Source organism: Anas platyrhynchos, chromosome 8 (assembly GCF_047663525.1).
Source record: "Anas platyrhynchos isolate ZD024472 breed Pekin duck chromosome 8, IASCAAS_PekinDuck_T2T, whole genome shotgun sequence".
Classification (NCBI taxonomy): Eukaryota; Metazoa; Chordata; class Aves; order Anseriformes; family Anatidae; genus Anas; species Anas platyrhynchos.
The window spans coordinates 17,376,548-17,398,542 of record NC_092594.1 but is presented as its reverse complement, the minus strand read 5'-3'; the positions used below and the strand labels follow the sequence as shown (position 1 = coordinate 17,398,542).

The following is a 21,995-nucleotide window of genomic DNA, read 5'->3' as shown; positions in this document are numbered from 1 at the left end:
TCCCTCACCAGTATTGCAAAATCTCCTGCTAATGGCATTGATCTAGTGGGACAAGTAGCGCCACTTATAAAGGAGATTTTTTGCCCAAAGACTGTACCGGTAGGCATAGCTAAATCTTGACATTTCTAATTATTTGTAATTCATTTTTAATTCCAAATTCACTATTCTCTCCTGAAGCATGGACATCTTCACCTCGCTGTGCTTGCTGCCAGGTTTAGGCAATTACCAGATCGGCAACTGGCATCAATATGTACAAATCAAGCACGAGTGCCTGCTTTGCTACAGCTACAGGCACTTGGGAAAAGCCAGCTGGGTTTGTCACTGCCAAAAGCGCCTGTGCTTCTTGCTTCTTTGTGCCAGCAACTCTGGTCACACAGCTACAAGGGCCACATTTGTCTATGTTTTCAACTGATGGCAGAACCTCACCCAGAGAAAACAGTTACGTGTCTGTCTTTAACCTGACACTTGCCTTTTCCCTTCGGAACTGCCAATAGAGCACGTAACAGCTACACCACAAATAGAGCTGCTAAAGCACTGCAGGTAAAACAAAAAATCCTAACGTGTTTGGGTTTTGTTTTAAAATCAGGTCATGGCAGTAAAGAGATTTACAGGTGGCTGTCTTCACAACTATCATCATAAGAGAGGTGTCAGCCAGCTGTGGCACAGGGTCGATTAGATCAAAGGAAACTTCTTAAGCCTCACAGAGCTAGAAAAATTAGGCAATCTGGATGCAGCCTTTGGTGTAACCACTCTCTATACAAATTGTCTGGAATGCATGCCTCCATCTACTCAGCTGCTATGGTGTCTGCTTTCCCTTCTGCAGAGATGCAACTGCAAAAAGTACCTTTTTCTTAAGATTTGTCAATCTAAAGAAAAGATTCATTAATCTTAAAAATAAAATAAAATAAAATAATCTTAAGCTGCCCAAATAACCCCACAAACCACAGAAATGACTGGGAAACACAGAGTCTAGTTCAACTACAAGCCTTAAAGGCTTAAAGCTACAGGGCAAACAAATATAGCTCGCTGCTAAAGAGCAACATCCTCCTTGATGAGACCATAGCCAAATTCCATTTATTACTTAACATTTTTGAAGATACTTTTTTTTTTTTCCCTTTCAGCTGTGCTCTGAAGCAGACACTTCATGTCAGTCTGTTCTCATACTAAAGCCTCAAAAGGTGCAGCCTTGCAAGGCAGACAGTTTATGGGAAATCTATTTCAAAAGAAAGCAGCTTTCTCTCCTTACAGCCAAAAATATTTCCCCCATATTTATACCTACCAGGAGATCCTAGCCACAAAACAATCCTCTTGACGGTCAAACCCCTATTAAGTGCTTGCTCATTTTTACAGGTAGAAGAAAGGGATCGGTGGAAGACAAACGGCCCTAAAGGAGCTGAGTATAGTTTTACAAGAACTAAGCTGAACTAACAACTCATCACTGAGAAAAGGGATTTGATCTTCCCATCGTCTCCCTGCTCCTGGCAGTCACCTTGGTTCAGCATGAATGATCATCAAATCCTTCCACAGCCACTTGCAGCATTCCAACAGAAAACTTGTTTTATTTGGGGCACAGGGAGTTTTTCCATTTTTACTCAACTAAAGTGCTCTGTAGAAAGGGAATAACACTTCCTAGCTACAAGCAGCAATAATAAGGAAGCCCTGAGACCTCCTTTTGGCAGCAGTAAACCACTGATGAGCTTAGCAACAGCAGAACCTCAGCCTAAGACTGCTTAAACAGTTTTAGTATTTCCTGTGTTTTTTCCTCTTACGAGGGACAGATGGGTAAGCTGATGAACTTACAGCTGCAGAGATTTTCTGTCCTCTCATCCTGATAACCACCCTTGCTGTCTGAGCTACTTCCTGGCTAAGTGATTCACAAATCAATTCACATCTAACCTCCCCCTCTGAAAAACCTTCCCTTGTGAACTGCCTGGAGACCTACGCTGAAGTGCACCAGGCTGCCGCTAAACCTGTGTTCTGTTTGGAGATCGCTGCATTCAGACTGCCAGCATCATCAAAAAAAATAAAAAATAAATCTGATTTAAAGAACTCCCCCAATCAACAAACATCTACTTTACTGATTTTTCTATCCATCTTCAGTTTGTAAGCATCCAGTAATTTCATAAAGTATTTAAACATACAGACATCCTCGCAGCTGGTGGAAGCAGCAATGCACTGGGGAACTCCTGCACACAGCAGCCTGTCCTCCCCCTTCACTGCCTGCTTTGTCAACAAGAATCCCACTCTATTAAAGGTTTAAAAGAGGAAGGCCTTTGCTACAGACAAAAGCTGTGCCAGCTGAGCTCACATAGCCATAGCCAGTGTGTGAATGCCCTTTATCGACTAATTCCTTCAGGGGGAAAAAGCAAAACCAAGCTATCGTAATTAGAAGTGGCACAACTCGCGCACGTGGATAAGGCTGAAAATCCAATAACAGATCCTAGCGAGTCCGATGGTGGAAGGGGGGCTGCTCTTGGAGGACAACAAAGGGAAACAGAGCCCAGAGAAACTCCAGACTTGCACACAAGCCTAGTCACGTTAAACAGCACTTCTGCTGTTTTTTGGGTTGCTCTCTAAAAAGAAAAATAATGATGCTTGTCGCAGTGGTAACTACATAAAGAAGATTCCTGCAAGGTCACATAAGATGGCACAAACACAATATGCATGGTAGCTACGGGTACTGCTGTGACACTGCAGCTATTTCCATACAGGCAGCCCTTTGAATTTTACCTGTTATCACATTTATATGCCAGAATGCCATGTAACATCATCTAACGCATATCAAAGAATATCAGGAGGTTTTCCCACTACTTCTGATTAAAGATCTTAATATGTGGTATAGTGGAGGAAAAAAGCAAAACCCAGACAGCCTAACAGCAACTTCTACAAATGCTACTGAATACCATGGGAAGGAAAAGGAAGATTCCAGGAACTCCACAGAATTCAAAGTGTGATGGGTCAAATCACCCGCATGGTGAGAGAAAGTGACACTGTTCACACATCAAGTCTAAAAGAGGCTTTGGTGGCCTGATATCTTGTGGGGTTGCTCGCTAGCACTTTTGCTCTGAAACAACTGATAGAGATCTCATGTTCACCTAATTGGACGCCTAATTGTAGGCTGACTAGCCCCACTGCCAAATAGAGGAAGGCACCATTCATCCATCACATCCCTAACATCAGGTGCAGATCACCCGCTGTAGATGCCGTGGTGACCCTTCAAGAACATCTTTCCACCCACTCTCTCTTAGCCATGCTGTCCCCACTGAACCTTCCTCCCCCTCCACGACCCATCCCTTGCTATTCCTTACTCTCAATTCTCAGTATGTCACTTTGTCATCTTCAAGCCCCCACTCACCCTCTGCTTCCCCTCCTGCAAACACAACCTGCCCCACAGCCACTGCCACCTGCCTCCAACAATCCCCATCCCACCCTTTTATCTCTCATCTTGTCACCCCAGCCTTTCCTCCCTCCTTCTACATGGACTCATACCACAATTCACTTTTCACAATACTCATCCTCCCACCCTCAGTTTACCATCCCAAAACTCGTTTTCCCCCTTATTACCTGATATTATCACCTCAATCTGCCATGCCGTGCTCTAACATCTCCTCCAAACCAGTTTACCTCCTCATTGCAACCTGAACATGCCCTTGCTGCCCAACATCCCCTCCTTTGCCTGCATCCCCAACTCCCCACCATAATCACCTGCCCCATCCCAACCCCTACAAACCTCCCTGCTCATCTCCTAAAAGCATCCACTCATCTTTGTGCTTGCTTCCACCCAAACACACACACACCAGTGACACCACGGTCATCCTGAAGCAGGGCATCTCTCCAAAATACAGCCTTCCTCCCACCAGCACGCCGCCCATCCCAAAATCACCTCACAACCTTCACTCCCTCCTAACCAGTCCCCACCAAGCATCACCCCCCAGCTTTCCCCAAACCCCTCCGCTCCCCTTCCCAACCCCTTCACCCACCCCATCACCCCAAAACCTCCTGCCCGCCTTCCTCCCCACCCCACAACCTCCACCCACCTCCCAAACCCCCTCAACCCCCAAAACCTCCCCTCCCACACCGCTCACCCCCCACACACACAACCCCCCTCCCCTCCTTCTCACCCCCAGCAGCCCCCCGACCCTTTTCTCAGCTCCCACCCCCCACACAACCCACCTTCACCCTCCACAGCTTCACCCCTCACCACAACCCCACACTTCATCCCTTTCTCCCTCCTCCCCCCACATACCCCACCTCAGGGACACCAGGTCAACCCCCGCCGCGCCTCAGCCCTGCGGCCGCGCCTCAGCCGCCCCCTCCCCGCCGCACCCCGCTCCCCTCAGCCTCCACCCCCCGGTGCCGGTGTCCCCGTCCCCATCTCGGTTACCTCTTGAGGTACCGGGCGTCCTCGCCCTGCATGGCGGCGGGGGGGAGGCCGGGGCCGGGCGCGGCCCCTCAGCGGTGCTGTTACCAGGGTGAGCGGCAGCCCCGCCCCGCCGCCCCTCAGCGCGCAGGCGCCGCCGCCTCAGCCCGGGGCGCCCGAACGCGCATGCGGGTGGCGGGGCCTCGGCTGCGCCCGTGAGGCGGGAGCGGAGCCCCCCTGAGGGCGTGAGATGGCCGCTGGCTCCCTGCCTTGCTCAGGGCTGGCCTCTCTGTCCCCTTTTGTCCCCATGTGTCACCCTCTGCCCCCTCAGGGCGCGGTGCAGTGTGTGTTTGGTTCCCTCCAGCCCGCCTGGTGTGCTCCCAGCCGTTAGCTGCCCACCCGCTGCCTCAGGGTTTGCCCCCTCGAGGGGCTGACAAGATGGCGCCTCGAGGGGAGGTGTAATGCTGGGGGTCTGGTGGGGTGAGAAGCACAGAAATACAGAATCACGAAGGTTGGAAAAGGCCTTCAAGGTCATCTGGTCCAACCATCACCTTACCACCAATGTCACCCACTAAACTATGTCCCTCAACACCACACCCAACCTTAAACACCCCCAGCGATGGTGATGCCACCACCTCCCTGGGCAACCCATCCCAATGTCTGACTGCTCTTCTGAGAAGAAATTCCTTTAATTCCTTCAATTTCCAACCTGAACCTCCCCTGGCACAACTTGGGGCCATTTCCTCTAGTCCTAATGCTAATTATCTCCAAGAAGAGACTCTTAAAGACCAATAAAGTCTCCCCTGAGCCTCCTCTTCCTCAGCCCAAACACCCCCAGTTCCCTCAGCCGCCCCTCACAGGACTTGTGCCCCAGGCCCTTCACCAGCTTCACAGCCCTTCTCTGGACATGCTCCAGGGCCTCGATGTGCTTCTTGTAGTGAGGGGCCCAAAGCTGAACACAGCACCTGAGGTGCGGCCTCACCAGAGCTGAGTACAGGGGAATGACCGCCTCCCTGGCCCTGCTGGCTGCACTATTCCTGACACAAGCCAGGATGCTGGTGGCCTTCCTGGCCACCTGGGCACACTGCTGGCTTATGTTCAGGTGAGTATTGACCAACATCCCCAGATCCTTTTCATCTGCACAGCTTTCCAGCCACTCTATTATGGCACAGGTCCTCAAACAGCGAGGGAATCAAGCAGCAAGCTTGCCCTTGCAGGGTAATACCACTGCTATTGCGGTGTTACTCCATTGCTCCATACCACCATATACATAATTATGTATATATGTATGCTTGTACACACAAATAATCACTCAGAGGGTGATGAAGCACTGGAACAGGTTGCAAAGAGAAACTGTGAATGCCCCATCCCTGGAAGTGCCCTAGGCCAGGCTGGATGGGACTCCGTGGAAAGTATAACTGAGATTTTTTTTTATTTTTTCTCAAGATGTGGACAGATGTAACCAGATATACAGAATATGCTCCATGACATAGAAGCAACACCTGCAGTAGGAACAGCACCTGTCCTGTCTCATGGTAGGTTTGTTTTGTGTTGTTTTTTTTTTTTTTTTCCTACTTGTTCTCTCAGTTTAAACAGATTTGTCATAGTGCTAAGCCAGATTGATACTAAGCCTTATTTTGAAGTTAACAAAGAAGTTTCCACTTTCTTCAATGAGCTTTATATGGGCCTTTGTTATAACAAGGCTGCATACAGAGAATGGCTGAGGTTCTGATTGCTTTAAAGTGTTATTGAATCCTGTCCAGTTACTTCAACATCATCATGAAAAAGAATCAAATAAAATAACCAACATTGCTTTTGTATGGAAAAAATATTAAAATATAATAGATTAGTTTTTATCTTGAGAAATTAAGAAACCAACCCAGAGGTTTGTACTCTCTCCCTGAAAGATGGTATCTTCCTCTTAGGTAAAAGAATATACGTGGGTTTCAAGGGGAAAATGGTGAATACAGGACCTTTTCCTAGGCCTTGCAAAAATGAACTATGTATAAACTTCTGTAATGCCTTTTATAAGCAGAAATAAAGTACAGCAATCTGAAAGGATGACTTTCAGAGTAAATATTTTAAGTGATTAGGCTATGCAACTCAGTGGGGGATACAGATGATGTTGATCTGATGTGCTGTCACATAGTAAGTGATTGAGGCATGAAGGTAATAAGCCTTGGACTTAAAGTTTATATTAAAAGGAAGAAATGAGATGAGGCAAAGTAAAATTTGATATGCAAAGAGAAAGTCTGGCTTAACTCTACTTGATTGAATGAATCTTGGGACATAGATCAAGATGATTCTCAAGTGGCTTTTTGATCAGCAGTGACAGGACCATCTACACAAGAGAAGGGCATTTTCAATAAAACACATGATCATGCTGGTAAATACTAGGTGCTGTAGTTATCCTTGAAAGTGAGACTTGACTGAAATGAGAACAAGAGTCTCTGGAGAGCTTGATTTGTATTTTTTACAATATCTAATTTGACACTGACCTAAGTAAATACATCAATTTGCGGCCAACTTAGCCAGTGGGGAAAATTAGCTGTAGATTTTCATTGTTTTAGATGTAAAAAGAAAATTTTAAACATGTGAAAAGAAACAGATCTCTTCATAGAGAAGCAGAGCTTTCTTTTAACTAGACACTATAGGTCAAAGGGTATGCTGTTTTTTCCCTTGGTTTATACAAATCAGAATTGCTCACTTCCGTGAAAGCGACTTCATTTGGTGGCCTTGCACTCTTGCACACTTGACTGAGCAAGTATATCCAGCTGGTCGTAAACTGACCTCAGCCATCTTGTGCCTCAGTGCTCCTCAGCAGCAGGAGTGTTATAAATTCTGTGTGCACACCTCCGCAAGCCTGCGGGGCAGGAATGCAGTACCCAAGCTCAGCCACAGCTGATGATGTGGAATAGCAACCATCTACGTAGACTTTCATTGCCTGACTTGAGATTTGAGGGTTGCTACTTACGGAAAAAATGCCAGTTTACTCAGTTCCTAAGCAAGGCTGACCTCAGAAGTGTTGGAATTTATAAAAATGTACCACGATGATGGTACATTACCTTTTTTTCCCTCAGTGGATCAACCCTTTAAGAGGGAATTTTGCTGCGAGGCACACAAAACAGAAGAGTGAGTTGTGTATTTTCAGTATGTTCTCTAAATGGTACACTAGAACTTGTGCATCTTATTTATGCTTATTTTCTGACACCCTGAAATGCAGTAACCCTATCGGAAGAGCCAATAATGTGCTTTCAGTTTGGGTTCATTTTAATTAGACCGAGGAAAACACAAAAAGATGAAATATAAAATTGACCACATAGTAATGAGCAGGTTGCCTCTCTCTGCTGATACCGTCTCGGGGACCTCGGTGACGATGGTGCAGGTTTCTTATGCAAAATCCTGGTTCCACTAAAGTCAACGAGAATTTTTCCATTGACCCCAATGGGGACAGAATTTCACCTCTTAACGTTTATTAGATGCAGCAGGCAGAAAGCAGACTCAGAGCTATAAAGGCCATGACATTTTATGGTTCTGACTCTGCAACCACTCAAGCACATGCTTAATTTTGCCACAGTAATAAAGTTAAGTGCCAGCTTAAGTGTTTGCAAGAAGGGGTCTCCTTTACACTTGAACAAGCCTACGTTTGATCATAAATCAGGAATTCCCCCTCTTCTTCATCCCTCCCCTCCAAAAGAGAAGGATTCTGCACGTGATCATCAAATTCTTTGCACAAAAAATGCCTTTAAAAAAAAAAAAAAGACAAAGGAAGAGTAAGGAGTAGGTACTTTACCTGAAGTGGTGTTGCTTTAGTGTCATTTGACATGAAACAAGTTACTCATTCAAACAGATTCAAAAGAGAAACCGTATACTAAAAATGTCTCAGGCGATGTCTGTTTTCTTAGACAAAAGCAAAGATTTTGCAAAGCACTTTACATGCAAAATCTTTTCCATTATCTTCAATTTCTAATGCTTCAGCTGAAGGTAAGAATAGATAAGAAGGACGACTTCATGTTGTTAAGGGGATGAAGTATTCCTTCTGCTTGGTACTGGTATGCTGGTCTTGATGCAGGTATCACTGAGTAGGGATCTTTGATGTGTATTAATACTGAAGGGCCAACTAGATGGTCATGAAAGTCCCTTCTGGTTTTAAATGTAGAAAAGAGAACGTGGATGATGAGATCTACTTCTGGTGATGATCTCTACTTCTCTCTGATTTAGTGCAGTTGCCCCTTCACCCTACTTGCTCTTCCCAGAAGCATTTATGGCAGTGAGGCTGGAGTGGGAACTGGAAAAATGTATGCAACAAAGCCGCTTGTAAAAACAAATGTCACTTATGTGATAGTCAGCTGGGAGATGATGGCAGGGAGTGAAGGCTCATCATGCACAAAAGCATCTCCCTCACACTTAGGAGAGCCTGAAGTCTGTACTTGCTTGCTGCCTGCATCCCACCTTGTACTCTTACCTGTGCCATCAGCTCTGGGTGGAATGATGTCAGTAGGCAGAGTGACCTGAAATCTTTGTCCTGTGGAGCTTCCCAAAATGTTTGTGACAGTAGTGGGTGTTATTTGCCAGCAGTTTGAGCTCTGGAGTGTTTTTTGTTCCAGGTGCTGTCCTTGTCAGCTGAGCACAGAAGCAGCAAACTGTGAAACCCAGTGAGGGAAGAGAGTAGAGTGTATGGGGAGCTTAGAAGAGACTGCTTGTGTCAGAAGAAGGTGGTGATTGCCTTAAAAACAAGGCATATGAGGAGCAACAGAAGGCAGGAGAGGAGGAAGGGAACACAGGGTCAGGAAAATTTCTTCAGCATCGTAGCTGCACCTTCCAGGGGACTGGAAAGCACTGGAGGAAGGGGGATCAGGCCCTGCTCCAGACAGCCATGGGTAAGAATATATGAGAGCCCAGGAGCTGAGCTCTGGTAATCACTATTTCTCATGAGCTTCTGGGTTACAATAATGGAAGTTTTACAGTGCTGTTGAGCTGTGTGTTGAAAAAACAATCCTTCAGCTTTCAAGTAATTTACTTACCATCTGTGAGCTGTTTAGGTAATTCCCCTTGTTTAGCTTTCACTGTTTAATTTCGCTACGTATGCCTTTTCTTCATTACACCTCCTGCATGTGCATCTGTATGGGCACAGGGTAGCACATAGGTGTGTAACTCGGAGGATTTTCTGTAGTACTGGAAAACAGTTGTCACTGATGTGCCTTGTGGGCAGAAAGGGGTAATGCCAGGTTACTGTAGCCCATCCACAGACTGTAGTCATTTTGCTTTGTGGATCTGTGGTCTGTATTTAACACCAGCAGGCTTTAGACTAACACAGAAAGTGCAAAATAAATAAAAAGAGCTTTGTCCAATGAAACTCCAACACTGGCTTTTGTATAGGTGTCTGAGTTTCATTTTTGTACAAAACCCAATTTGCTGTTGGATTTCAGATTTCAAAGTTAACTTAATAAGCTTGTCCTTAGTTCACCCAGCTCAGGCTAAGTACTGCATCTGATATGATTCACAAGATTTCCCTGGAACCCAGGGGCATATCAGTTGTCATGGCAAGGCACAGCGAGGTGAGTTAATTACTAGCATTCCAGCATATCCTGGCCTTTATTGGCTAATACTGAAGAATCCCAGAAGAAGGAAAGCACTGTAATTGTGCCAGATCCATCCTGTGTTTCCTATAGTTTCAGTCTTGATTTTTTTCATATATATTATATTGTCTCGATGCCAGTGCTCGTGATCTCTGAAATTAAAAGCATTCCTCATAAAGGGGATTACAAGATTAAAAATATTGCTCATAAAGAACTTGTTGATCCTCACTGGGAAGATGATAGATTTAGAAACATCAAATTACTGATGTCACCAAGTAAAATTAATTTAGGAGATAACAGTGCATTTTTTAAAGAAAAACTAGGGATGTGTTAGATTTACAAACTGTAAGAGCTTTCCTTCCCAGTAAGCTCGTTCTTCATTTATCATTTCATAATAAGAAAACCCCTTAAACTTAGTCTCATACAAATGTCACTTTCTAGCTTTCTTGCTAATCCAGAGGAAATATTATCCTAGTGGTCCCTGAGGTCCAATGTCTAGGTGTTGGATACATGATAAACTTACTTGAAGCTTTCTTAGTGAGATATAGTACTCTGGAGACAGCTGTGGATTTAATTTTTCAAGCTTTAGTACAACCTAACCCTTTAAAAATAAGATTTAAGTTTCCCTTGTCAGGTCACTTAAGAGTTTCTTCTTTTATTTTATTCTTTTTTTCCTCCTCTGCTACTTGCCCAGACTTCTAATCCCCAGCCTCTGGAGGAAGCATTAACCATCTCGAACTTTTCATGTCTTGATTATTTTTCAGTTCCGAAGGACAACACACACCCGTTTGGCTTTTGAATGTTTCTAGTCTGCGAGCTCAGATAGAAAGGGTTCATGCAAAGCAAATAGTTTCCAGTCTTCATCATTTGTGTTTCTACTTTCAATTCTGAATGAAGGTGTCTTTTGCAGCCACTCCTCTTGGTAAGAGCTGTTTTTATAGTCCCTGCAATCCATGTTCCTTTGAGTTTATGCTGCCCAGGCTTAATCTGTTTTTTTTTGCCCCTTTATAAGTACCACTTAGTCTTCAGAAACTACGTTTAATGTTCCAAGGCATGCACAGGATTTAACTGCGTAGTTCCTACTACTGTGAAATTCCATGCAACTCAAAGACAATTTAAGGATGAAGGTTATCCCAGCCAGCAATGTCACAGACACATTCTATCTGAAACGCAGGGGCTAATGTACTCATGATGCTTCTACTGATCCAGTACAAATGCTGCTTACAGCTCCTGCTGCCCTCTAATTTCCAGTTCCCTGGAACTGCACCCTGTGGCTTCTGCCAGACCGTACCTTCTCAGGAGCTAAAGGTGGAAGACGCCTTTCAAGCTCACTGGTCAGACTCATTTCCTACAATCAACTTTTCTTTTTCCCTTTCAGCTTGTTTTCCTTTGGCTTCCTCAGGAAATGAGTTTTATCCTGTGTTACCGATCCCTGCATTCATCGGGTCTCATCTTCCTCTGGCTAATAACTTCTTGACATGGTGGCCAAGCGCAGTCACTATTGAAAGATGTGCACAGCGTCTGAAATTTCATTAAATTCCTTGAGGTCCGTGCAATCCAGCTGCCAGGTAGAAGTTCAGCTGTTTGGCAGCAGTGAGGGGTCAGTCACTCTGCACACCAGCCAGACAACACAGATGAATGGGCTGGCCAAGCTGTCCCAGAGCAGCTCTGGGCTGGCCCCAGCACAGGCAGTCTCTTGTCCAGGATCCGTCTTTCACAACAGGTGGCAATGAGAGGAGGCATGGAGGTTATTTCAGGTAGCAGCAGTAAGTCAGAGGCATCGTGTGGCCCTGCAGCTCACAGAACACGTTTTCCAGTCTAGCTTTAACTGTCCTAACAAGAAGGATGTTCTCCACTGGTGCTATGAAGTGTGCTGCCCTACCAGACCAAGGGAATGCCAATCTGACGTTTGCACTCCTAGACAACAGCAGAGAGGGATCCACAGAGCTCCGGATCTGAAGGCCTGGATCTTTACACCTCAGCCTCTCTGATAAGCCTGCTCCCCCTCTGACAAATTTCAGGTTAAATGGCCTGCCTAACCCATGGCCTGCTCACACCACTTCTTTCTACAGATCTGTTGTTATCAGTTGCACCCTTTAGTTCCTCAGGTTGGAGTGTCTGTATTTTTATGATGGAGTTTCTGTATTTTCATGATGTTCACACTCCAGAGAAGGGCCATCCCCTCCTGGCATCACCACCCTCATGTCCCATCACATCGCTAGGGTGTGCTCTGGTTTGCCCAGGATAGGAGCTTTCATGCCTGGGTATTTTAGGGGTTCACAAAAACGCAGTGTGGCTGTGAGGGAGCAGCTTGTTCAGCCAAAGCACATTTCTCAGCTAGTGGATTTAGGCTGTTTCCCTAGACATTGTGGCCATTTGGCATTTGAGACCAGCTAACCAGGCGAGATGCTTTTTGGTCTGAGCAGATGGGTCAGTGCAGCCTTAGGTTGGAAGGATCCTACTGAGAAGGAAGTGGGAGAGGCATGTTTTTCTGGCAGTGCTGTGTGCAGAAGGAGCTTTGATGGTGTGGTTTGCCATCTTTCTTTTGCTTTGGAATTGAAAATAAAGCCTCTCTGAGAGACCTTTCACCAAAGTGTTTCTGGCAGTTCTGTGCCAGTGCTGAAAGAAATTGTCTAGCTTATCTCCCACTTGCCCAGTTCTCCCACAGGCTTTTCTGGATTGTTTTTTTGTACTGTTTCCTGAGCGTGCAACATCCTCTTTATCCTGGCTTACCAAACCACTATACCCTCCGGTCACTCCTTAAAACTCCCTTCTCATGTGCAGTCCACAGTGGCCGAGACAGCCAGTCTCCAGACCTCCTTCCTCCTTGGTTAAAGAGCTGTGCCTGCATTCTTAAACGCAGAGCACTGGGGGATGTGAGCTGTGCACGCACACGTGGGGCTGCAGCTAACTTGATCCTGCATTTTCCAAACCCACAAGCCCTGCCACTCACCCAGAAGGAGGTTTTTGTTAGCTTTCACCTAGAGAAGGAGCTTTATCATGCACTCGAGCCAACAGAGGGCAATATATACAAAATGCAATATCGAGAAGAAATGCTTTTAAAAGATGACTCTGAGCAGCCCAGCCCTTACTGTATCTGGAGTCACATATCACAGTGAAAGGCGGCATTCCACGCTGGACCTAAAACCTTCTCAGGCTCCATCAATTAAACCACCACATATGGGGTGGAAGAGACTCAGCAAGGAACTCTCACTAGGGTTCAATGAAAACCAGATGTTGTGGGCACAGCTGTCATGCTTCTTATCAAGAACAACAGAGCAGCCCCCGCTGCAGTTTCGTCAGGAACCCTGCCCTTCCTTCCCTCCAGCCCCAGCACTACTGAGAGTCCCTAACCAGAACCAAATAAAAGCCTCCCAGCCAAAGCATGCAGGAGTCCTCCCCAAATATCGCTATTTGCGTTAGCACACTGTTTGTGGATCTCCAAATCAGGGCCCCACTGTGACTGTCGCTGTGCTTGAGGCATCACGAGGCAGGCTCCCACTCCTACCTAAGACTGGCTTCGCTCGCTCCCTTAAAAACATAATTTAGTGTTGGCTCCAGAGCTAGAAGGATTTGAAGGCAAGAACTGCGTATTCCCTCCATAGGGATAAAGCTCTGGCCAATTTCATTTACATGAATTATAATGTCTTTACCCATAGGGCTCCCATGCTGCGTTTTGTTGCTTGAGATGGAATTCCAGATTGCTAAATTCCAATTGCATAAATGATAACAGATTGCTGCTGTGACTGTACCCGTGAAAGGGCACGGGAATTGTGCAGGATGTGCCCCGAAGGGCGTGAGTCATCCTGACCTACAGGCAGTGAACTCTGCTTTGGAAATGTGCTTCAAAGAGAGGATTTCTCATGAGAGATCAGAAGTCTTATCCCAGGGATTGGGTCTTTGCCCAGGGACCTGTTTTGCTCTGCATTTCCTTGTGTCCTTTTGCCACAGAGTGATTTTGCGAGACTGACTGCTCTACTGGTGACAACAACATTATTATTGTTTGCACTTGTAAATGGTACACTGAAACCACATTTACCTAAATTTAATTACAAATAAACAAAGAAGTAGAAGGGAAGTAACCCTGCAAACAAAACAAAACATTTTGTTTGGCCTGACACAGGATTTTCTTATTCGTCTGAGACGAGAAATATTTCAGTTTCTCATCTACCCAAAACACTGTTTTTTCTCAATTCCGCGCTCAACTGAAAAACTAATTATTTTCACAGCAATACGTCTGAAGATCGCTGAGTCTAATTGGACCCAGGAGTGGAGTTTAGGTGGGTGAGGATTGTGACTAAGAGTTCTGGACTTCAACAAGTCAGACAATTAGTTCATTCATTGTCACGTTGCTCTTTCCCAGCTCAGCACCCAGGCACTGGCATCCACTGTTGCTCTGAATCAGTGGCTGGAGCTGCAGGCAGAACAATCCAGGCAGTCGCTTTTCGGGCTGCAGCAAAGTCGGTTATGAAGGTTACCACCTGCCGCCCAACCTGCAGCTGTTCTGCACTGCCCTCATAGCTGCACGTGTGCTCTCGGCCTGTGCCTCTTCTATCAACATGATCCTGTGGTTTTCAGGAACTTTTAAAAACTTGTTGTCAAAGATAAAACAAAAATTACTCGCTTTAACCACATTTATTGCTGACATCGTATGCCAGGCGTGAGAAGAATTAATATAGATGCCTTTTTAAGATAAAGAGACATCTTACAGCAATCCTGATGGCCTGTCCGTGTGGAAATCACATTGCATACCAGGTGTTTTGTAAGCAGAACACAGTAATTTAAAGGCCAAATTGACCCTTTATGACCTGCATGATATGTGGAGCTAGTGCACATGTTTCCCTTTTTCTCTTCTGTGCAGCTGATGTGTTTCAGAAGTAGCAAGTACAGCTCAGATCTGCAGAGGCAGTTGCCTACTAGTATAAAAGTAAGTCCAAGCTCTCTCTGATGCTCCAACAAGCAAAGCTGCTTTGGATCTTGCAGTGACTCATCATAAGCCATCTGATACCTTATTTTAAACCTGCTACCCTCAGGCAGAGATCAGCTGCAGGTATTTTAACTCCAGCTAGGAGCCACTCTAGCTGATCCTTCATTTTAGTCTGTGATAAACCTCATGTCCTTGGGCTGCCTGATCTCACAAGGAGGAGGAAGAAGACAGATGGAGGAACTATTTGTTTACTCTCTTAAATACAAACACATTCTTATTTTAGATGAGAAGCTGTATAAGGCAATGACTGTCATGCATGATGGCTGTGTCTACTGTTATTTTAGTGTAGGACTTCACCCAGAAGTCCAGATTCTTCAGCATCTCTACTATCAAAAAAAAGGTAGGCTTGTCTGCCTCAAAAAACTTCAGAAAGAGTCAATTTTGGGAAACTGACCATTGGGAAAAGGCCATTTAGGAAAGGAAACTAAAGTTGAGAAGTGGGCTGACTCACATTTCAGCAGTGACACTACAAGTCGTATGGGTGCCACTGTACCCATACTCAATCCTCACTCTTCTTGTTAGTGGAGATACAGGCTATACATTAGTACATGAACTGTTTGCAGCTTCTAGGTAGATCGGTACCAATCCTGCTGAAAACAACGAGCTAGGAGGCAGTGTGAAGCAAGCAGAGTTTTGAGTAGTTCTTAGCAGGAGACATTGCAATGCTGCTGCTGACAAATAGGCAGAAAATATGGCATCCACTTTTTGTAAAAAAAAGCAATTTCTGTGGTCTTTTTCAGGCACTTCTGGGCATAAATCTGTTTCTGTCTAACCTTTGACAGCAATAGGAAGTGCTTTGAAAGTGCTTTAAAAGGCTTGGTGCTGTTGTGACTCACCTACTCAGCTGCCCTAGCATCTGAGGACTCAGTGTGCCTCCCTTAGTTGCTCTTAGATTATAAAGCTATTTTGAACAGGGACTTAGGCTTGATTACATGCAAATAGAATGAATATAACGAGTGTTTATTCAGCCTTCCATGGATCTTCACTCTTTTTCAGTGGGACAAAACCAGTTAAAGCCACTTGGTCTAAAGAAGCAATCCAGTAAACCTCGTTCAGTGACCTCATGGGTGTCAAAGCTATGGGGAGCCCTGAGGCTGTGGTCCCAGCACGCTCAACCGTGCTGTCCTAGCACTCGACTCCACTAGGAGACACCACGGCTTAGGTTTCATGCTTGGAGGCTTTTCTGTCTCTAAGCAGGGAGGTCACTGTGCTACACAATGGCCACTGCCAAAACCAGAGCCTTGACAAATGTGAAGCACGATGTCAAATGCAGAGCAGGTGGGCCGTGAGTTCCTCGGGGTGTCTTTTGTCGGTGACAAAGTGAGCTTGTGCAACGTCTTTCCGAAGCGTTCACATGCTGTCTTGAGACATCCGCTGCTGGCTCACTTACTGGCAAGTGGCTGGAAATAGATAAGCAAAGAGAAAGGGCCAGATTTGTGAGAAAACCAGGAGATAAACCAGGATTGTGTCTGGGCCCAGATATATCACAAACAGTTGGAGAGAGCCTTATGCTTCTCTGCTAGATTGTAGCACGGAAGAAAAATTGAGTCTTGAGTTATTCCAAGGGATGGCTGGAGTTTCTAAGGAGGGCTGAAGAACGTAGGGAGGTCTCAGGCTTTGGTGCAGTGGCCCCAGAGCTGTTCTAACCCCTGCCATGATTCCACTCTCCCCACCCCATCCTCAGCTGCATGTTTCTGCCTCCCTTCTTGCATGTTTCTGGCAACTGAGTTGGTTCACAGCGCTGACCAGACAGGTCAGGCTCCCAGGCACAACGTGTGGAGGTCAGTGCCATCGGCACAAAGCCCCCGGAGGTACCTTGCCAGGTACCTTTGCAGATGTGAATCTGTACTATACCAAGTACCTGAGCTGCTGAGTGACAAAAAAGATTTTGAAGCCGTACATTTCTGTCCTTGTCCCTTGCTGAGGGCCTGATCCTGCTCTGGGATGTGCTGTACGTACAGCACACAGCTCCCTTCAGCAGCTTACCGTTCTCCATCCTAAAAGCATTTCAGCTTTTGACCCTCCTCCCTCTCTTCCAGACTTTTGCTGTTGTAACGGCCTGAACCTCCCCCTCTTTTACAGCTGATGTATTTGTCCAAGTTTATTAATGGGCAGTTTATCTCCTTTTGTTCTTCCATGCATTTTGTTCGCTAAAACAAAAGCCCTTACCATTCCTCTGCTCCCAGACAGCAATTTCTTCCCGTCAGCCACTGCAGATGAGATAGCCTGGACCATTTAAACAGCTTCAGTAACCCCGGGCAGACACGACAGTGTGTAGAGAAGAGCTTGTCCTGCCATACACAGCAGCAAAGCATGAAGTTGAACCTATTGTTTGCTCATTGCTTGCAATTATCACAATTTACTAGGGCACACCATTTCTATAAAGGTATGTCTGTGTTCTGGTCTTCTGGCCTTCCTCTTGGCTGCCCCGGATTGAAAAACAGATCCTAAGGGAGAGGCAGAGAAACAAAATTGCCCTGTGAGATTAAAGAGGGAGATGGGAGACCCTGGATAGTATCTGAGTTTCTTTGAAGTGAAGGCTGAATAGATTAGGAAAAGAGAAACCTAATTGAATTAAAGCCACTCTTTTTCGGAGTAGATATACTTTTACCCTGGCTAAGCAATTTCCTGGTTGAGGTTTTTATCGCTTTCCAGCACCTGCTTGTTTCGGAGGGCGACACTCCAGAGATTACTCGGAGGAAGTGCCAAGAGCCAGCGTTTCTCACTCCCCTCTCGCCCGCCTCCGCCCCCTGCGCTGCTCTAGACACACACCCCAATATAGAATGACAGCACAGTGCCACGGTTTAAATGACGCTGCCTCTGTCTCTTTGGAAGGACAGGTCCTCCAGGAAGCACCGGGCACAACAACCGTCTGCCCTTGCGAAAAACGTCTTCATCATGGCATATAAAGGAGCACATTTGGCTTTTAAGTCGCGCTGGCACAAGACAGACGAAGAACTCTGTCGCCACAGCATGTCCTTTGACTTGCATAAGGCAATCCAGAATGACTTCTTTCAGAGTTACCTTTATCTGCTGGAAAAGCTTCCCCTGGGTAAGTAATATGGGCAGCAGCATGTGTGCGTGTGTGACAACGTCCGGAAGGACGTGTCATGTTAGGTGGCAGGGTGCAGACACACTAATGACAAAAATAGTCGTTTTGAGAAGCCCTGCTAGGGAGCCTATAGTACTAACTACACTGTTTGTTACTCTCTCTCTCCCTTTAACTCAGTACCCTGGTGTTTAACCTGAATATTCCACAGATTTGCAGAGAAGGGCAAGGAAAAAAAAAAACACAAGAGTGAAGGAAAGTTTAGTTTCTGGGTGATGGCACCCTTTCTTCTCACCATTTAAAACATGAATTGACCTATTCGGAACTTGGAAGGACAAATCCCAGAGTAGCAGAGCTGACAGGCCGTACTTTCTGCTGCCCGATACCTGCTCCATTGTTTCTTGGTGTGTCCTTAGCTTTGTCATACGGATTGCTTTGGACAAGTGCTTGCAAGGTAATGCTTTTTAAAATTTTTTATCAAGAGGCTGTAATCCAGTTCTCTGCAGCAGGCTGTCTAGCCCACAGTTATCTGGGAGGAATATGCTTTGAAAACATTTGTTTATAGCCTAATTTCAGTGAAAAGTACAGGATGCCAAGATTTTGGTTTTTTTACATGCAGGAAAAGAATGTTCACTTCTTATGAAACTTTGACCCTGAATAAGAACCAGAATTTTCCCAGGACAGTATACCTAAAAGCAGATTTGACTTGAAGCTTTATTATGTTACCATATTACTTTTTAAGCAGAATTTTTCGGCTTCCACTCAACGTTAGAACTGTAGTAATTTAAGATGGAAGGGCTGTGTCTGCCCAACCTACTAACCAGTGCTTCAGAGTGAATTCTTGAGGGCTCCTTCCTGATTGAAAGATCCGTATAGGCAAGTGGATTACCCAAGTCTGTAAAATTGTACAGACCCCAGTAAGAACTCTGCTCAAGATGCTAGAATTCACGAGTCTGTAAAGAGAAGAAGTATTTCCATGTTTTCATAGTATTTTGATGTGGCTTTTCACATACAGCAGTATCTTCCGCTATCTAAAATGAACCGTGGAAGGTAAATACTCCTGTCCCTAGTGGCAGGTAGCTATGAACGATGGAAAGGAAGGAAAGATGGAAAGGAAGGAAAGTTAATTATAGGTCGATGTAATCTCAAGAAGTCTATGACAATGTTATTCTTTCATTTGTTTTGAAAATAAACACAACATATTAGAAACTGAGCAGGATTTCCTACAATGTAACAGCTAATGTAAGTACTGGTAGATCATTTTATGACTAGAAGGTACTGTTATGAACATCTAGCTTTGAATTTCACATAAAAGTTCCTGGATCATGCTTATAACTTATGCCTGGCTCACAGTATATATTTATGAAGACAAAAATAACTTGGTTTAAGAGCTGCAAATGACTGAGAATTCATCAGTACATAATTAAGCTGTTACCAGGCCTAATTACTTCACTCTCTTAAAACTATATTTCATTTTTGGTCTGAATTTTATTTGAATTTCCATTCCTAGCCAACAAACTTTGCAAAATGTTTACCTGTCAGACTGAAGAGTCCCTCTGCCAGGTTTTTCATGCTCTGAGTCATTATTACAACTTCTCTAAAGTTTTCCACTTTATTGCCAGCATACCCAAATCAGTTGGACCCCGTGGAAAATGTACTGTTGAGTCCACAGTATGCATGTCATGGTCCGGGTAGGTGGACAATCAGATGGGTAAAAAATGGTCGGGTGGTTGGGCTCAGAAAGTCATAGTTAATAAATCATATTCAATCTTGAGGTCAGCGGGGAACTGTCCTGTTTAACATCTTCATCAGTGACCTGTATAGCCAAGCTCTTCACAGTGGTGTGAGGTGGAGGACAGGAGACCGTGGGCATAAATTGAAACTAGAGAAGTTCAGACTGGCTATAAGGAAAAATCTTTGTGTGTGGACAGTCAGGCCTTGGAAAAGGTTGCCCTGGGAGGTTAAACAATTCTGCATCACTGCAGGCTTTCAAGACAGATGAATAAAGACCAAAGGAACCTCATCCAACCTCATTTGCATCCCTGCTTTGAGCAGAAATTTGGACTAGCGACCTCTTTAGGTGCCTTCCAATCCAGTGATCCTGTGATCTATCCTGTGATCCTGTGCTCTCTGTGATGGAGAGGAAAGAACGTGGTAGGTCCGAACATCTCTGCACAATGACATTTTCCAGTTCAGTTCAGAGTGGAACTGACCAGAAATGAACTGAACTTCACAGCTAGATCCAGATATCTCTGTGTAAACAGAATTAAACCAGGAATACAACACCAGGACTCTGACCTAGCAGGGTACTTATGCGTGTGCTTAACCCTACGCATGAATAATTACACTGAAATCAGGCCTCACACTGGAACTTTCCCTGAAACCAAGAGTCACCAAGGTACAAAGTTTACTTCAAACCATGCAAACTCCACACTTCCCCACCCCTCTGTTCCTAGGTTCAGTGGGGGATCACTTAGGCATGTTTACCTATGAGCTGAGCATATCTGGTATCACAGCCTGTTAAGAGAAACATGTCATTTTTACAGGCTGGGGTAACATTTATAAATAAAAGACATGAGTAACTTTAGGCCCTGGTCCAACAGCGTACTTAAATGCGTGTGAATGCCCCTAAGCCCTGTGGACTTTAATGAAGCTACGCAGATTTTGGAAACAGTGCATGTGTTTACGTGGGCTGTGGGACTTGGTGCCAGTGGGGTGAGATCTGCAGTGGAAAACTCTGATGATCAGTCCACAGAGCCAAATGTTTCAGTATGTGAGGCACGTGTCTAAGTAAAATCTGCTCTAGGGGGTGGGCTGATGTTCATCCTCAATAAAACAGGGCTTAAATGGTTCTCGGACCATAGCAGAGAGGTGAATTGTGCCCTGCACCTAGATAACTATTTTTCAGCTGATGCACAAAGCAGATGTTGCATTTAAAAGGGAATACCCGGCCAAACTGGAATTAGTTCAATATCTCGCAGAAAGCAGTTGGAGCCACAAAATAATGTTCACAAATAAAAACTTCAAAAAAATTACTTGCAACATTTGCTTCTGCCAGGGAAATTTAGCTGAGCAAACCCTGCAACCAAGAACGTGTACTGCAGGTTGGGATTGTGCCCAGTCCTGTGTATTATGGGGTCCCATTTCTCTAGAGTTTTAGATCAGAAAAGGGAAACAACATTTTGAGCTGATCCATAGAAAAAAAAAAAAAAAAAAGGAGATAGCATTTTTGGACTTTGCAGGGAAAAAGGGCTTAGGTAGATGTTCCCTGTCTAGCCCAGGGGCTGGCATTCAGATCTAGGTCACCACTCAGCATCCAGACCACGTCTGCAGCAACTGGAAATTGCTAACACCTCATGACTGCGGGTGACCTTTAGGGGCCAGTTTCTGCTCTCAGCCCCCTTTGCCAGTGGGTTCCTTTTAGCCTTCGCTGCTTGAGAGCCTTGCCAGCAGGTTGAGCTGAGAGGCTGCATGCCACGCTAAAAAGTTTCTTCTCACTTTACTAGAAACACATTCCTAACAGGAAACATTACAAGGCACCTAAGTTAACACTGCAAACTTTGTGAGAGCTGCCTCCCCCCGCAGCCTGTGTGAGACTTACAGGCTCCATCATCCTGTCCTGCCTGTGCCCTGCTTCGTGGAGTGCACTGAAATCAGGCTGTGTGTCAGCAACAGACCTCACAAGTATTTCATTTCCTGATGCAGGAGATAGTCCCACGTGGGTCGCGGAATGGGAAGATGCCTCTGGCTAGACAGGTCCTGTGATGAGGGGGAGGCGTGCTGGAGCAGAGCTGCAACGCTAGCTGCCACCAAGGACATGTGTCTCCTCGCACTCCTCTTTTGCGGTAGATTCCTGCAAGCTGGCAAACCTCCTGCTCCCTCTGGTCCTGCTGCTCGAGCCTGCATGCCAGGCACAGCTGCGAGGCAGATCAGAGGTGAGGGTGATTGGTTGTGTCTGGAAAATTGGGTTGTGGGTTGGGAGAGTTGGCAGCGATGCAAATTCATGAGAGGGAGGAGAAA

General features: G+C 45.4%; 2 protein-coding genes and 1 long non-coding RNA gene across 8 annotated transcripts in view; 1 reads left to right on the top strand and 2 right to left on the bottom strand.

Annotated features, from left to right (window-relative positions):
• KIFAP3 (kinesin associated protein 3) overlaps positions 1-4,541 on the bottom strand; it is a 74,497-nt gene extending 69,956 nt beyond the window's left edge. For both annotated transcript variants that reach the window (XM_027463585.3, XM_072041853.1), the window contains exon 1: positions 4,385-4,541. In XM_027463585.3, coding sequence (XP_027319386.1) covers positions 4,385-4,416 — 32 coding nt within the window. In that variant the 5' untranslated portion in view covers positions 4,417-4,541. The remainder of the gene's footprint in view (positions 1-4,384) is intronic.
• Positions 4,542-4,696: 155 nt separating this feature from the next.
• NTMT2 (N-terminal Xaa-Pro-Lys N-methyltransferase 2) overlaps positions 4,697-21,995 on the top strand; it is a 68,691-nt gene continuing 51,392 nt past the window's right edge. For 2 of the 5 annotated variants that reach the window (XR_011811046.1, XM_021268386.4), the window contains exon 1: positions 17,656-17,978. Coding sequence is in view for 3 of the 5 variants with exons in the window: in XM_021268386.4 (XP_021124061.1) it covers positions 17,735-17,978 (244 nt within the window). In the remaining 2 variants the exon portion in view is untranslated. Of the gene's footprint in view, positions 5,463-5,806; positions 5,896-17,655; positions 17,979-21,705; positions 21,911-21,995 lie in introns of those variants that run through there. The other 3 variants (XM_072041871.1, XR_005267595.2, XM_072041870.1) reach the window with 3 other exon arrangements.
• Positions 13,038-21,713, bottom strand: LOC140003082 (uncharacterized). The gene is made up of 3 exons (XR_011811066.1): positions 21,577-21,713; positions 17,096-17,373; positions 13,038-16,326 (listed from the first exon to the last, which is right to left on the bottom strand). It is a non-coding gene; the product is annotated as an uncharacterized lncRNA (long non-coding RNA).